The sequence below is a fragment of the Palaemon carinicauda genome, chromosome 39 (assembly GCF_036898095.1).
Source record: "Palaemon carinicauda isolate YSFRI2023 chromosome 39, ASM3689809v2, whole genome shotgun sequence".
NCBI classification, from domain to species: domain Eukaryota; kingdom Metazoa; phylum Arthropoda; class Malacostraca; order Decapoda; family Palaemonidae; genus Palaemon; species Palaemon carinicauda.
In genome coordinates this window covers 63,341,397-63,353,854 of record NC_090763.1, presented here as the reverse complement: position 1 = coordinate 63,353,854, position 12,458 = coordinate 63,341,397, and the positions used below count along the sequence as shown (strand labels likewise).

General features: G+C 40.3%; 1 protein-coding gene and 1 long non-coding RNA gene across 5 annotated transcripts in view; both read left to right on the top strand.

The window, feature by feature from the left end:
* LOC137630887 (uncharacterized) overlaps positions 1 to 4,997 on the top strand; it is a 47,766-nt gene extending 42,769 nt beyond the window's left edge. For 2 of the 4 annotated variants that reach the window (XR_011041796.1, XR_011041797.1), the window contains exons 5-7: positions 1,008 to 1,163; positions 3,268 to 3,284; positions 4,488 to 4,997. This is a non-coding gene — a long non-coding RNA (uncharacterized lncRNA). The remainder of the gene's footprint in view (positions 1 to 1,007; positions 1,164 to 3,267; positions 3,285 to 4,487) is intronic. The other 2 variants (XR_011041794.1, XR_011041795.1) reach the window with 2 other exon arrangements.
* A 111-nt stretch (positions 4,998 to 5,108) lies between these two features.
* On the top strand, positions 5,109 to 5,795 carry LOC137631423 (uncharacterized). The gene has a single exon (XM_068363188.1). The coding sequence runs from the start codon at positions 5,109 to 5,111 to the stop codon at positions 5,793 to 5,795; it is 687 nt and encodes a 228-aa protein (XP_068219289.1).
* Positions 5,796 to 12,458: the final 6,663 nt, after the last annotated feature.

Below are 12,458 nucleotides of genomic sequence, written 5' to 3'. Positions count from 1 at the left end.
TCTGAAGGGTAATTGATGAAATATGTGGTAAAGGTACCTTTAGGCCAATAACGTCAAAGTTGGTGTAGGACTATTAACAATATGATTTATTGAATCTGGAAATGTTCATTTCATCACTTTTTCGGGTTTATTTCTCGCCCTCCATCAGACACTAAAAGTCTGTTCAGGCGGGCCTTGGTGTGTGAAAAATAATTTATTTCTTTCCAGTTAATATTTTCCTCTGTATCTTATCAGTTATTTCGCTAGCATTTGTATTCAGGCTTAATAGTTTTCAGGTCACTATTATAACACTTTCCAAAGAGATAAGTTTTCAGGTTTTTCTTGAAAGCTGCCACATTTTTGCTATTCTTGACATCAAGTGGAAGGTCATTGAAGTGTCTCTGTGCAGCATAACTAAACGTTCCTCCTCCTATTGCATGATTCACAATAATTGTTTTAGATGAATTTTTAACAGCTTTATTACAAATTTGAAAGCTGTAATATCTTCAAGTCCTGAATAAATGTATGTAGGCCTACTAAGGAAGCTGGTATGTACACAGCATGCTTCTGAACATTCATGTATATATCGTTCCTTACCCGAATAGATTGATTTTTTACCTTGCTTGTTTATCGGTTGTCTTACGAACATAATCTAACTCTATAATTCAAGTGCTTTGAATATGGACCTTAAATAATTATATTTTAAACTAGGAAGGTTCTACATTTGCTCCAGTGTACATTGGGTGGAACATAGGATTGCTAATAAAATCTGTTTCATTGTGGTCACAATCTTTCATCCAAGTAGAGAGATTGCCATAATTATATACAGTAGTTCAGAACAAGGTGGTTAACAAGGCTATTTAATGATAAGAAATGCTGCCTTTAGTTGTTTGGGCATAGTTTTTCTTTTTAGTTTATTAACAGTATTTAATGTGATTATTTTTCTGACCAAATTGCTTGTTACTGTTAACTTGACAAACTACATAAAGGCTTTTGTGAATGTTATTAAATTGCTAATATTCTTTCAGATTCCTGGAAGCCTCTGATCTCTGCTAATGATATTTCATGTGAATGGAGATGAAATGCCATAAGCTGTTTAATCTTCAAAATATACAAGAACTTGACTAAAACTCGTAATGGAAGATGTCCACATGGGACAACTCTTTACTGCTGTAAACTATAAGGTTTGTTGCATAAAATCATTGCTTTTTTAGTGAAAATGTGAAATGTGAGGTAATGTTTTAGGGTGCTAAATGTAATAGGAAATAGTGTAATTTCTTCTTGAATATCTATATTAGAAGTATTTATATTAAGATTAACATGTGACTAGTCTAGCGATAGATAGATGCGCCAAAGTAAACTTTTAGTGAGTAATTGAAATCCAGTTAGGTAATTTGTAGAAATTCAAACTATGGTGATAAATAATACTTAATTTAGTTATCTAAAGTGACATACTTAACTGTCGTTGTTCTTTATTCTTTTTGTAGTCTTTATTTAATGATGTACAGAGAAAAATTTTGTAGCATAAAATGTTGCTACAACCTGTGGAAGTTGCTCAAAGTGTTATCCAGTAAATGTTTTGTAGGAAGTTGTGAAGGAAATTGGTTAAATTTTAATGAAGGCAATCTGTTATAATTTTATGATGGAAATGTGGTTTGAATTTTATGGAAAAGCTAGTAGATTTTAATGCTGCTTTAGTTCTTTATACATACAAACTCCTGGATTGATCTTGCTTCTGTTGTAAAGTCCCGTCGTGGTGTTCCTTGCTAACCAGCAAATAATATGGTGTGATTATAATAAGCCCCGTACCGTAGTTAAACAGGCTGTTCAAGTGGTAGCCACTATAGTCCATTTCTTTTATCGATGCAGATTTGCACCGACTCGCAGCGGTGCCCTTTTAGCTCAGAAAAGTGTCCTGATCGCTGATTGGTTGGACTAGATAATTCTAACCAATCAGCGATCATGAAACTTTTCCGAGCTAAAAGGGCACCGCTGCAAGTCGGTGCAAATCTGCATCGATAAAAGAAATGGACTATAGTAAATATCATTGGAGCTGGAATGATTTCCGTTTTGGCAATCGTGAATTTCTGGTGTCTTCTCATTCAGACACTTCTTTGGATACCTGTATCAATAGACTTTTATTTGAAAAAGGACTAGGGGACCATGGTTCATGTCGTATTAGGCTGGAATGTTTACTTACACGTACAGTGCATTGTGTGTTTATGGCATTTCAATAACTTTGGAAAGATTCAACTCTAGATATCATAGTAATAACTCTAGAATTCTGGAAGAATCTACTGCTAGAGATTTATGGGATCCTTTGACTGGCCAGACAGTAATACATTGGATTGTTCTCTCTGGTTAAGATTAATTTTCCTTTTACGTACACCTACAGATTAGTCTGGCCTATTCTTTACGTATTCTCCTCTGTCCTCGTACATCTAACTCTGAGAATACCAACAATTCTTCTCCTTAAAGGGGTTAATCACTGTACGCGTTCAGTGGCCCACTTTCCTCTTTGTAAGGGTAGATGAGACTGGAGCTTTGGTAAGCAGCTCTTCTAGGAGGACACTCCAAAATCAAACCATTTTTCTCTAGTCTTGGGGTAGTGCCCTAACTTCTGCATGGTGGCCTTCCACTGTCTTTGGTTAGAGTTCTCTTGCTTGAGGGTATACTCTGGCATTGTCTTATTTTTCTTTCTCTTGTTTTGTTAAAATTTTCATAGTTTATATTGAATATTTATTTTAATGTTACTGTTCTTGAAATCTTATTTTTCCTAGTTTCCTTTCCTCATTGGGCTATTTTCCCTGTTGGAGCCCCTGGGCTTTTATAGCATCCTGCTTTTCCAGCTAGGGTTGTAGCTAAGCAAATAATAATAAAATAGGAATTCCCAATAAAGGGACTCTGATGACTGCAACCGCGAAAAAAAATAAAGCTAAAACTGCATTTGGTGAGCCAAACCATTTTTGCTGGGGGGTAAGGGTGAGCCTGTAGTTACAGTTGGAACTTCTCTCGTGTACTCCAGAATTCTACATGAAACTTGCTTTTTTCTTTAAGTTTTCTATGAGTGCTACAAAATCTTCATTATAGTGTTCAAAGTAATCTCTATGAACAATCCAATTTTTTTTTATTGGACAATTTCCCTTTGTTTATTGATTTTTCTTTATGTACACTGTAAATTTTTTCGGGGTTTTTCAGTTTAAAGATAATACTTCTTTAATGCCACTAGGTTTAATGTTTAGTTATTCACATCTGGCAAGTGTTTTTTTTTTTTTTTTTTTTTTCCAGGGAATACTGACCCAAAGGTGAGGAAGGATATAATACAGAGTGTAACTCTTTCCTTCAGTTTTGTAAGTACAGTACAATAAAGTAATTACAATTATCACTCATCTTGACATGTTATTGTCATTATGCTTGAACTTAGCCTCTTTCCCCTCTAGTATTTAACTATGAATGCCTAAATTATACTTAACACATTCCATACTGTTTGATAGAGTTCATCATTAGAGTAGCCTTACGTTATTTTTAAATCCAAATATTTTGACCTGTATTGAAAGGAGCCAATTTAAATCTATGTGAAAACTAAAAAAGAATGGTTGCAAGGTGAGAATGACTTCATGACCGTATCTTTTCAGAAAAGACAAAATGACCACTGCACATCTAATTGTTTATTCTAGGGGGTGGGTTGGGGATAAAATAAAGATACAAATGCTTTTGTTCGTAAAAAATTGTGAATTGGGTTTGCAATGAGAGAAAATAACTTAGTGATGTCAACCAACTAGAGTTCCTCTTATCACAATAGTTCAGTCTTTGGGCATAGTTTAAAAGCAGCCTCTTGCTGGTTGGACTTCTTCATTGACAATCACTAAAATCAAAGCAATCTGTAATAGGCAAGTGAACTAATTGGTCTTCCACCGTTATGTATAATAGTGGTGCTGGACTATAATTGCCTTGCTAGTATGGTGTGCAGGCACTCTCTACGAACAATTCCTTATACCATCTTATGTGGTTTTATAATCTTTTAGCAACAACCCCCCCCCCGCCCCTCGAGTTTTGAAATGTGGTTATGATTTATTTAAATACTTCTGATGTATATAATTGAATCAATATGGTTGCAAGACAATAATAATGTTTAGTTTGCAATTATGTTAGATTTTTTCCAACAAGAACAGGTATACTTATTTTCACTATTTTAAAGTAACAGTATACCAAAAGGATTTAAAATTAAGAATTATATTTTCTGGATAAAATAGCAACGGGTTATGAAGTTCAGTCTGGGGCCAAAATTTATATAATATTCCGCTTTCCGGATATTAATTGTGATAGATACATATTTAGAATGTTCAATAGCAGTTTACTAGTGTTCATGCATACAGAAAAGTTAATTACTTTAATTTTGCTCATGTACCTTATGGAAAATGGTGTAGATAGCTAAAAAATTAAATTATGAAGTAAAAACTAAAACTTTTATAATATAACTTTATTGTAAGATACATTTTTTTTTTCAGAATAAACATTGCCATGTATCACGGATTGGGCTCAATAAAAAGTATGACCCAAGATAATAAAATAATACCACCAAGTAAATTAAGATATTTACCGAATCCCTCAGCTGCCAGAGAAGACTATCTACCGAATCCCTCAGCTGCCAGAGAAGGCTGACTATTCACAATTTATATATTACTTTTGCAGATTTTTTTTTTTCTAGAAAACTTATGCCCATGTGCACCAGTTTAATGAAATTCAGTGAAGAAGCCAAGGCAAATGGGGTTTAATCGAACACAAATGCAGGCCAGGGTGAAGACAACTTCAATTCGAGGACATGCTGAGGAGAGGTCAATTTAACGCCATGCTGCCGAGAGGTCCAATTCAACTCCATGCTGAGGAGATAGTCACATTGAAGCCATGCTGCCAAGAGGTTTAATTTGACGCCCTGCTGAGAGGAGGTTCAATTCGACGGCATGCTGAGAGGAGGTTCAATTATACACGATGATGCGGAGATGTTCAATTCAACCTTATGCTGAGAGGAGGTTCAATTTGAGCCCATGCTGAGAAGAGTATCAATTTGAAGCCATGCTGACGAGAGGTTCATTTCGACGGCATGCTGCGAAGAGGTTCATTTCGACGGCATGCTGCGAAGAGGTTCATTTCGACGGCATGCTGCGAAGAGGTTCAATTCGACGCCATGCAGAGAAGAGGTTCAATTCGACGCCATGCAGAGAAGAGGTTCAATTCGACGCCATGCAGAGAAGAGGTTCAATTCGACGCCATGCAGAGAAGAGGTTCAATTCGACGCCATGCAGAGAAGAGGTTCAATTCGACGCCATGCAGAGAAGAGGTTCAATTCGACGCCATGCAGAGAAGAGGTTCAATTCGACGCCATGCAGAGAAGAGGTTCAATTCGACGCCATGCAGAGAAGAGGTTCAATTCGACGCCATGCAGAGAAGAGGTTCAATTCGACGCCATGCAGAGAAGAGGTTCAATTCGACGCCATGCAGAGAAGAGGTTCAATTCGACGCCATGCAGAGAAGAGGTTCAATTCGACGCCATGCAGAGAAGAGGTTCAATTCAACGCCATGCAGAGAAGAGGTTCAATTCGACGCCATGCAGAGAAGAGGTTCAATTCGACGCCATGCAGAGAAGAGGTTCAATTCGACGCCATGCAGAGAAGAGGTTCAATTCGACGCCATGCAGAGAAGAGGTTCAATTATACACAATGATGTGTGGAGAGGTTAAATTCGACGCCACACTGCGAAGAGGTACAATTCCATGCCGAGGAGAGGATCACTTTAAAACCATGCTGCTGAAAGGTTAAATTCAACGCCATGCTTTGAACAGGTTCAATTTAATGCCATGCTGAGAGGAGAAGGTTCAATTCCATGCTGAGGAGAGGGTTACTTTGAAGCTATGCTGCAGAGAGGTTCAACTTGACACCACGCTGAGGAGAGGTTCAATTCAACGCCATGAAAAGAAGAGGTTCAATTCAACGTCATGCTGAGAAGTTCAATTCAACGCCATGCTTATGAAAGGTTCAATTTGCCACCATGCTGAGAGGAGGAGGTTTAATTCCATGCTGAGGAGAGGATCATTTTGAAGCTATGCTGCAGAGGGTTCAACTTGACGCCATGCTGAGAATAGGTTCAACGCCATGTTTTGAAGAGGTTCAATTTGACTCCATGCTGACGAGAGGGTCAATTTGACGCCATGCTGACGAGAGGTTCAATTTGATGCCATGCTGCAAAGAGGTTCAATTTCATGCTGAGGAGAGGATCACTTTTGAAGCCATGCTGAGGAAAGGTTCAATTTGACGCCATGCTGAGAACTTCAAATCAACTCCATTCTGAGAAGAATTTCAATTCAATGCCATGCTGAGGTTCAATTTGACATCATGCTGAGAAGAGGTTCAATTCCATGCTGAGGAGAGGATCACTTCCATGCTGCCAAGAGATTCAATTCGACGGCATGCTGCGGACAGGTTCAATTTGATGGCAAGCTGAGAGGAGTTTCAATTTTATGTTGGACAGGTTCAATTCAACACCATGCTAAGAGGAGGTTCAATTTGACGCCATGATGAGAAGAGGTTCAATTTGACGCCATGATGAGAAGAGGTTCAATTTGACGCCATGATTTGAAGAGGTTCAATTTGACGCCATGCTGAGAAGAGGTTCAATTTGACGCCATGCTGAGAAGACATTCAATTCGACACCAAGCCGAGGTTTAATTTGATGCCAAGCTGAGGAGGTTTAATTTGACGCCATGCTTTGAAGAGGTTCAATTTGATGCTACGCTGAGAAAAGGTTCAATTCAACGCCATGCTGAGAATAGGTTCAATTCAACGACATGCGGAGGAGAGGTTCAATTCAACGCCATGCTGAGAATTTCATTTCTACACTATGCTGATGAAAGGTACAATGAAAGGTTCAATTTGCCACCATGCTGAGGAGAGGGTTACTATGAAGCCATGCTGCCAAGAGGTGTAATTCGGCACCATACTGAGAAGTTGAATTCGACCCCATGCTGATAAGAGGTTCAATTTGCCACCATGCTGAGAGGAGGAGATTCAATTCCGTGCTGAGGAGAGGATCACTTTGAAGCCATGCTCCCGAGAGGTTCAATTCAACACCATTCTGAGAAGAGGTTCAATTCCATGGTGAGGAGAGAGGGTCACTTTGAAGCCATGCTGAGAAGAGGTTCAATTTAACGCCATGCTGAGAAGAGGTTCAATTTGACGCCATGCTGAGAAGAGGTTCAATTTGACGCCATGCTGAGAAGAGGTTCAATCTGACATGCTGAAGAGGTTCAATTCGACGTCATGCTGAGAATAGGTTCAATTCAACGCCATGCTGAGGAGAGGTTCAATTTGCCACCATGCTGAGAAGAGAAGGTTCAATTCCATGCTGAGGAGAGGGCATGCTGAGGAGAGGGTTACTATGAAGCCATGCTGCTAAGAGGTTCAATTCGGCACCATACTGTGAAGAGGTTCAATTCAAGGCCATGCTGATGAAAGGTTCAATTTGCCACCATGCTGAGAGGAGGAGGTTTAATTCCATGCTGAGGAGAGGATCAGTTTAAAGCTATGCTGCAGAGGGTTCAATTCCATGCCATGCTGAGAAGAGGTTCAAATTCCATGCGAAGGAGAGGATCACTTTGAGGCCATGCTGCCGAGAGGTTCAATTCAACGCCATGCTGAGGAGAGGAACACTTTGAAGCCATGCTGCCGAGAGGTTCAATTTAACGCTATGCTGAGGAGAGGTTCAATTCGACGCCATGCTGAGAAGTTCAAATCAACACCATTCTGAGAAGAATTTCAATCTGACACCATGCTGAGGAGGTTCAATCTGACACCATGCTGAGGAGGTTCAATTTGTCGTCATGCTGGAAAGAGGTTCAATTCCATGCTGAGGAGAGGATCACTTAGGTGCTTTGCTGAGGAGAGGTTCAATTTGATGGCATTCTGAGAGGAGGTTAAATTTTTATGTTGGATAGGTTCAATTTGACGCCATGCTGAGGAGAGGTTCAATTAAGACGCCATGCTAGGAAGAGGTTCAATTCAACGCCAAGCTTTGAAGAGGTTCAATTTGACGCCATGCTGAGAAAAGGTTCAATTCAACACCATGCTGAGAAAAGGTTCAATTTGACATCACGCCGAGAAGAGGTTCAATTCCATGGTGAGGAGAGAGGGTCACTTTGAAGCCATGCTGAGAAGAGGTTCAATTTGACTCCATGCTGAGAAGAGGTTCAATCTGACATGCTGAAGAGGTTCAATTCGACGTCATGCTGAGAATAGGTTCAATTCAACGCCATGCTGAGGAGAGGTTCAATTTGCCACCATGCTGAGAAGAGAAGGTTCAATTCCATGCTGAGGAGAGGGTTACTATGAAGCCATGCTGCTAAGAGGTTCAATTCGGCACCATGCTGTGAAGAGGTTCAATTCAAGGCCATGCTGATGAAAGGTTCAATTTGCCACCATGCTGAGAGGAGGAGGTTTAATTCCATGCTGAGGAGAGGATCAGTTTAAAGCTATGCTGCAGAGGGTTCAATTCCATGCCATGCTGAGAAGAGGTTCAAATTCCATGCGAAGGAGAGGATCACTTTGAGGCCATGCTGCCGAGAGGTTCAATTCAACGCCATGCTGAGGAGAGGAACATTTTGAAGCCATGCTGCCGAGAGGTTCAATTTAACGCTATGCCGAGGAGAGGTTCAATTCGACGCCATGCTGAGAAGTTCAAATCAACACCATTCTGAGAAGAATTTCAATCTGACACCATGCTGAGGAGGTTCAATCTGATACCATGCTGAGGAGGTTCAATTTGTCGTCATGCTGGAAAGAGGTTCAATTCCATGCTGAGGAGAGGATCACTTAGGTGCTTTGCTGAGGAGAGGTTCAATTCGGCGCCATGCTGAGAAGTTTCAATTCAACGCCATGCTGCCGAGATTTAATTCCATGCTGAGGAGAGGTTCAATTTGATGGCATTCTGAGAGGAGGTTAAATTTTTATGTTGGATAGGTTCAATTTGACGCCATGCTGAGGAGAGGTTCAATTAAGACGCCATGCTAGGAAGAGGTTAAATTCAACGCCAAGCTTTGAAGAGGTTCAATTTGACGCCATGCTGAGAAAAGGTTCAATTCAACACCATGCTGAGAAAAGGTTCAATTTGACATCACGCCGAGAAGAGGTTCAATTCCATGGTGAGGAGAGAGGGTCACTTTGAAGCCATGCTGAGGAGAGGTTCAATTCGACGCCATGCTGAGGAGAGGTTCAATTCGACGCCATTTTGCGAAGAGGTTCAATTCTATGCTGAGGAGAGAGGGTCACTTTGAAGCCATGTTGCAGAGAGGTTCAATTTGATGCCATGCTGAGAAGAGGTTCAATTCGACGACATGCTGAGAAGGGTTCAATTTGATGTCGTGCTGAGAAGGGTTCAATTTGACGTCGTGCTGAGACGTTCAATTCGACGACATGCTGAGAAGAGGTTCAATTCCATGCTGAGAAGAGGTTCAATTCAACACCATGCAGAGAAGAGGGACAATTCAACACCATGCTGAAAAAAGGTTCAATTCAACACCATGCTGAAAAAAGGTTCAATTCAACACCATGCTGAGAAGAAGTTCAATTTGACATCACGCCAAGAAGAGGTTCAATTCCATGCTGAGGAGAGAGGATCACTTCAAAGCCATGCGGGAGAGAGGATCACTTTGAAGCCCTGCGGGAGAGAGGATCACTTTGAAGCCCTGCGGGAGAGAGGATCACTTTGAAGCCCTGCGGGAGAGGGGTTCAATTCGGCGCCCTACGGGAGAGGGGTTCAATTCGGCGCCCTGCGGGAGAGAGGTTCAATTCGGCGCCCTGCGGGAGAGAGGTTCAATTCGGCGCCCTGCGGGAGAGAGGTTCAATTCGGCGCCCTGCGGGAGAGAGGTTCAATTCGGCGCCCTGCGGGAGAGAGGTTCAATTCGGCGCCCTGCGGGAGAGAGGTTCAATTCGGCGCCCTGCGGGAGAGAGGTTCAGTTCGGCGCCCTGCGGGAGAGAGGTTCAGTTCGGCGCCCTGCGGGAGAGAGGTTCAGTTCGGCGCCCTACTAGAGAGGTTCAGTTCGGCGCCCTGCGGGAGAGAGGTTCAATTCGGCGCCCTGCTGGAGAGAGGTTCAATTCGGCGCCCTGCTGGAGAGAGGTTCAATTCGACGCCATGCTGGAGAGAGGTTCAATTCGACGCCATGCTGGAGAGAGGTTCAATTCGACGCCATGCTGGAGAGAGGTTCAATTCGACGCCATGCTGGAGAGAGGTTCAATTCGACGTCATGTTGAGAAGAGGTTCAATTCGACGCCATGCTGGAGAGAGGTTGACACCATGCTGGGGAGAGGCTCAATTCCACGCCATGCTGGGCAGAGGTTCAATTTGACAAAATGATGAGGTATGCTGCCGAGAGCTACAATTCGACCTCGTGCTGTGGTGGTTCAGTACAACACCATCCTGTGGAGAGGTTCACTCCAGAGCCATGATGCAGATGTGGAGAGGTTTAATCCTCGAGCTATTATGCAAGAGGTTCAATCCTGGAGCCATTACGTGGGAAGTTCAATCCAGAGCTATGATGCAGAGTGGTTCAATCCAGAGCCATGATGCAGAGTGGTTCAATCTGGAGCCATGGTGCAGTGTGCTTCAATCCGGAGTCATGAAGCGGAGATGTTCGACGCTATGCAGAGGTTCAATTTGATGCCATGGTGCACAGGTTAAATTAAACACCATGCTACAGAGGGCTTCAATCCAGAGCCATGCTGTGGAGGTTCAATCAGACGCCATGCAGCGGAATCTAGTTCAGTTCAACACCATAAGGCAAAGGTTCAATTCGACATCATAAAGAGAGATACGTAGTGTACTGTGAAAAGGTTCAACACTGTGGAGCAGAGAGATAAAATGTCACACTATGTGAAGATCAAAAGTAGTATGTATATTTAATTGTATCCTGTAAATCTTTGAATCTCCTTATCTGAATTGAAAATACAATTGGATGTGTAATAATCATTAGTATTGATGCCAGACATAGAGAATCAATTTTGAAATTACAAAAAATATCCTATAACTAACTCTTGCAAATTTAAGAAATTTATAAAATAATAATTGAGGATTTTTTTTTTTTTTTTACATCAAAAGGGATAATTGAGGATTTTTTTTTTTTTACAATAAAAGGACAAACTTGAGTTTAGGTGTAGAAAATGCTAAACACTGGTGTTATTACTGAACTACACGCGTTGTAAATGTAGACTGCCAGCCAATATATTACACGCTGATGTTGGGAACAATGGAGATAAATACAGAATTATATATGAAAGTGTTACTTTTTGTCTTATTAAGTCTTACAAGATTGTTTAAATTGTGTATTTTACACTGTACAGCTGTTAAGTTACTTTATAAAATATATACAAGAAATTATAGTTTTCAGTGGGAGTAAAATGATGATTGGAAAAGTATTGAATTAAAAGTTCAAGATAGAGACTGGCAAAATTTTACAGATTGCTTGCAAGAAATTAGATAGTTTGTTATGTTTCAAGAACCTTAAAACATTAATCTGTTAGATAATTGCTTTGGACCAAATTTCTTTGAATGAATTTTGGTTTATTATATAATCTGGATTATTTAAGGGCAAGTGATGAAGAATGAGAAATTTCCTATCCCATTGTGGCCAGGTGACAAAAAGGTTGATTGCACAATAATGATTCCTATTAAAAAAGGATGTGAAAAATGTAATAATTCTTTTTAATATAAGTTACTGAACAAGGTCATTAGTAATATGAAATGCAGGTTAGAAGCTTAATCGCTTAATGAGTCTATAAAATGCTTGAAGAGGCAGTGGCACAATACTCTATAAAATTGGGTATCCCAAAAATGATAATGGAAACATGGTAGATTAATACAAAAACTAAAAACTAATACACTTACAGTATATTGTATGTATAGTCCTTAAACTGGTGACATCAAAATGCTATTTAAATTCTGGTCTGCTGTAAACCTAGGCCATACTGCCATACTAATACAGTTTTGTGCAAATACTTATGGAGATCAAACTAGAAGCATGAAACATCATTTACAATAAATCTTTGTTAATACGCATAAGAGAAACTAGAATAAGCTATAGGAAGCTCTCCTCAGCGACCTTTTCAAGTAGAAAAAAAAAATAGATATACAAACCCGAGTTATTTAAATGGGGTTTCTCCTAGTTGAGTTTTCTACAACCAAACAATAATAAAAGAAAATGGGCTCAGTAGCATCCTGGCTGGTTACCATAGCAACATCACTACAGGCTAGTGCGATGCGTGGCTGCCGGTAGGCTTCACTCTATCCTCCTTAAAGACATGCAGGGTGATTGAGGGAGGTCCTTTGCTTAAATTAATTATTCGGGTCTGCATACCTAGGAAAAATACAAATTTTGTATTAAATAGAGAGTTTATTCCTACATAGATACAAACTAATGAGTCATTTAAATGGGAATC

What these genes read in the sequence shown, in the direction of transcription:
- LOC137631423 (XM_068363188.1), top strand. Translation starts at nt 5,109, where the DNA reads ATGCTGCGAAGAGGTTCATTTCGACGGCATGCTGCGAAGAGGTTCAAT.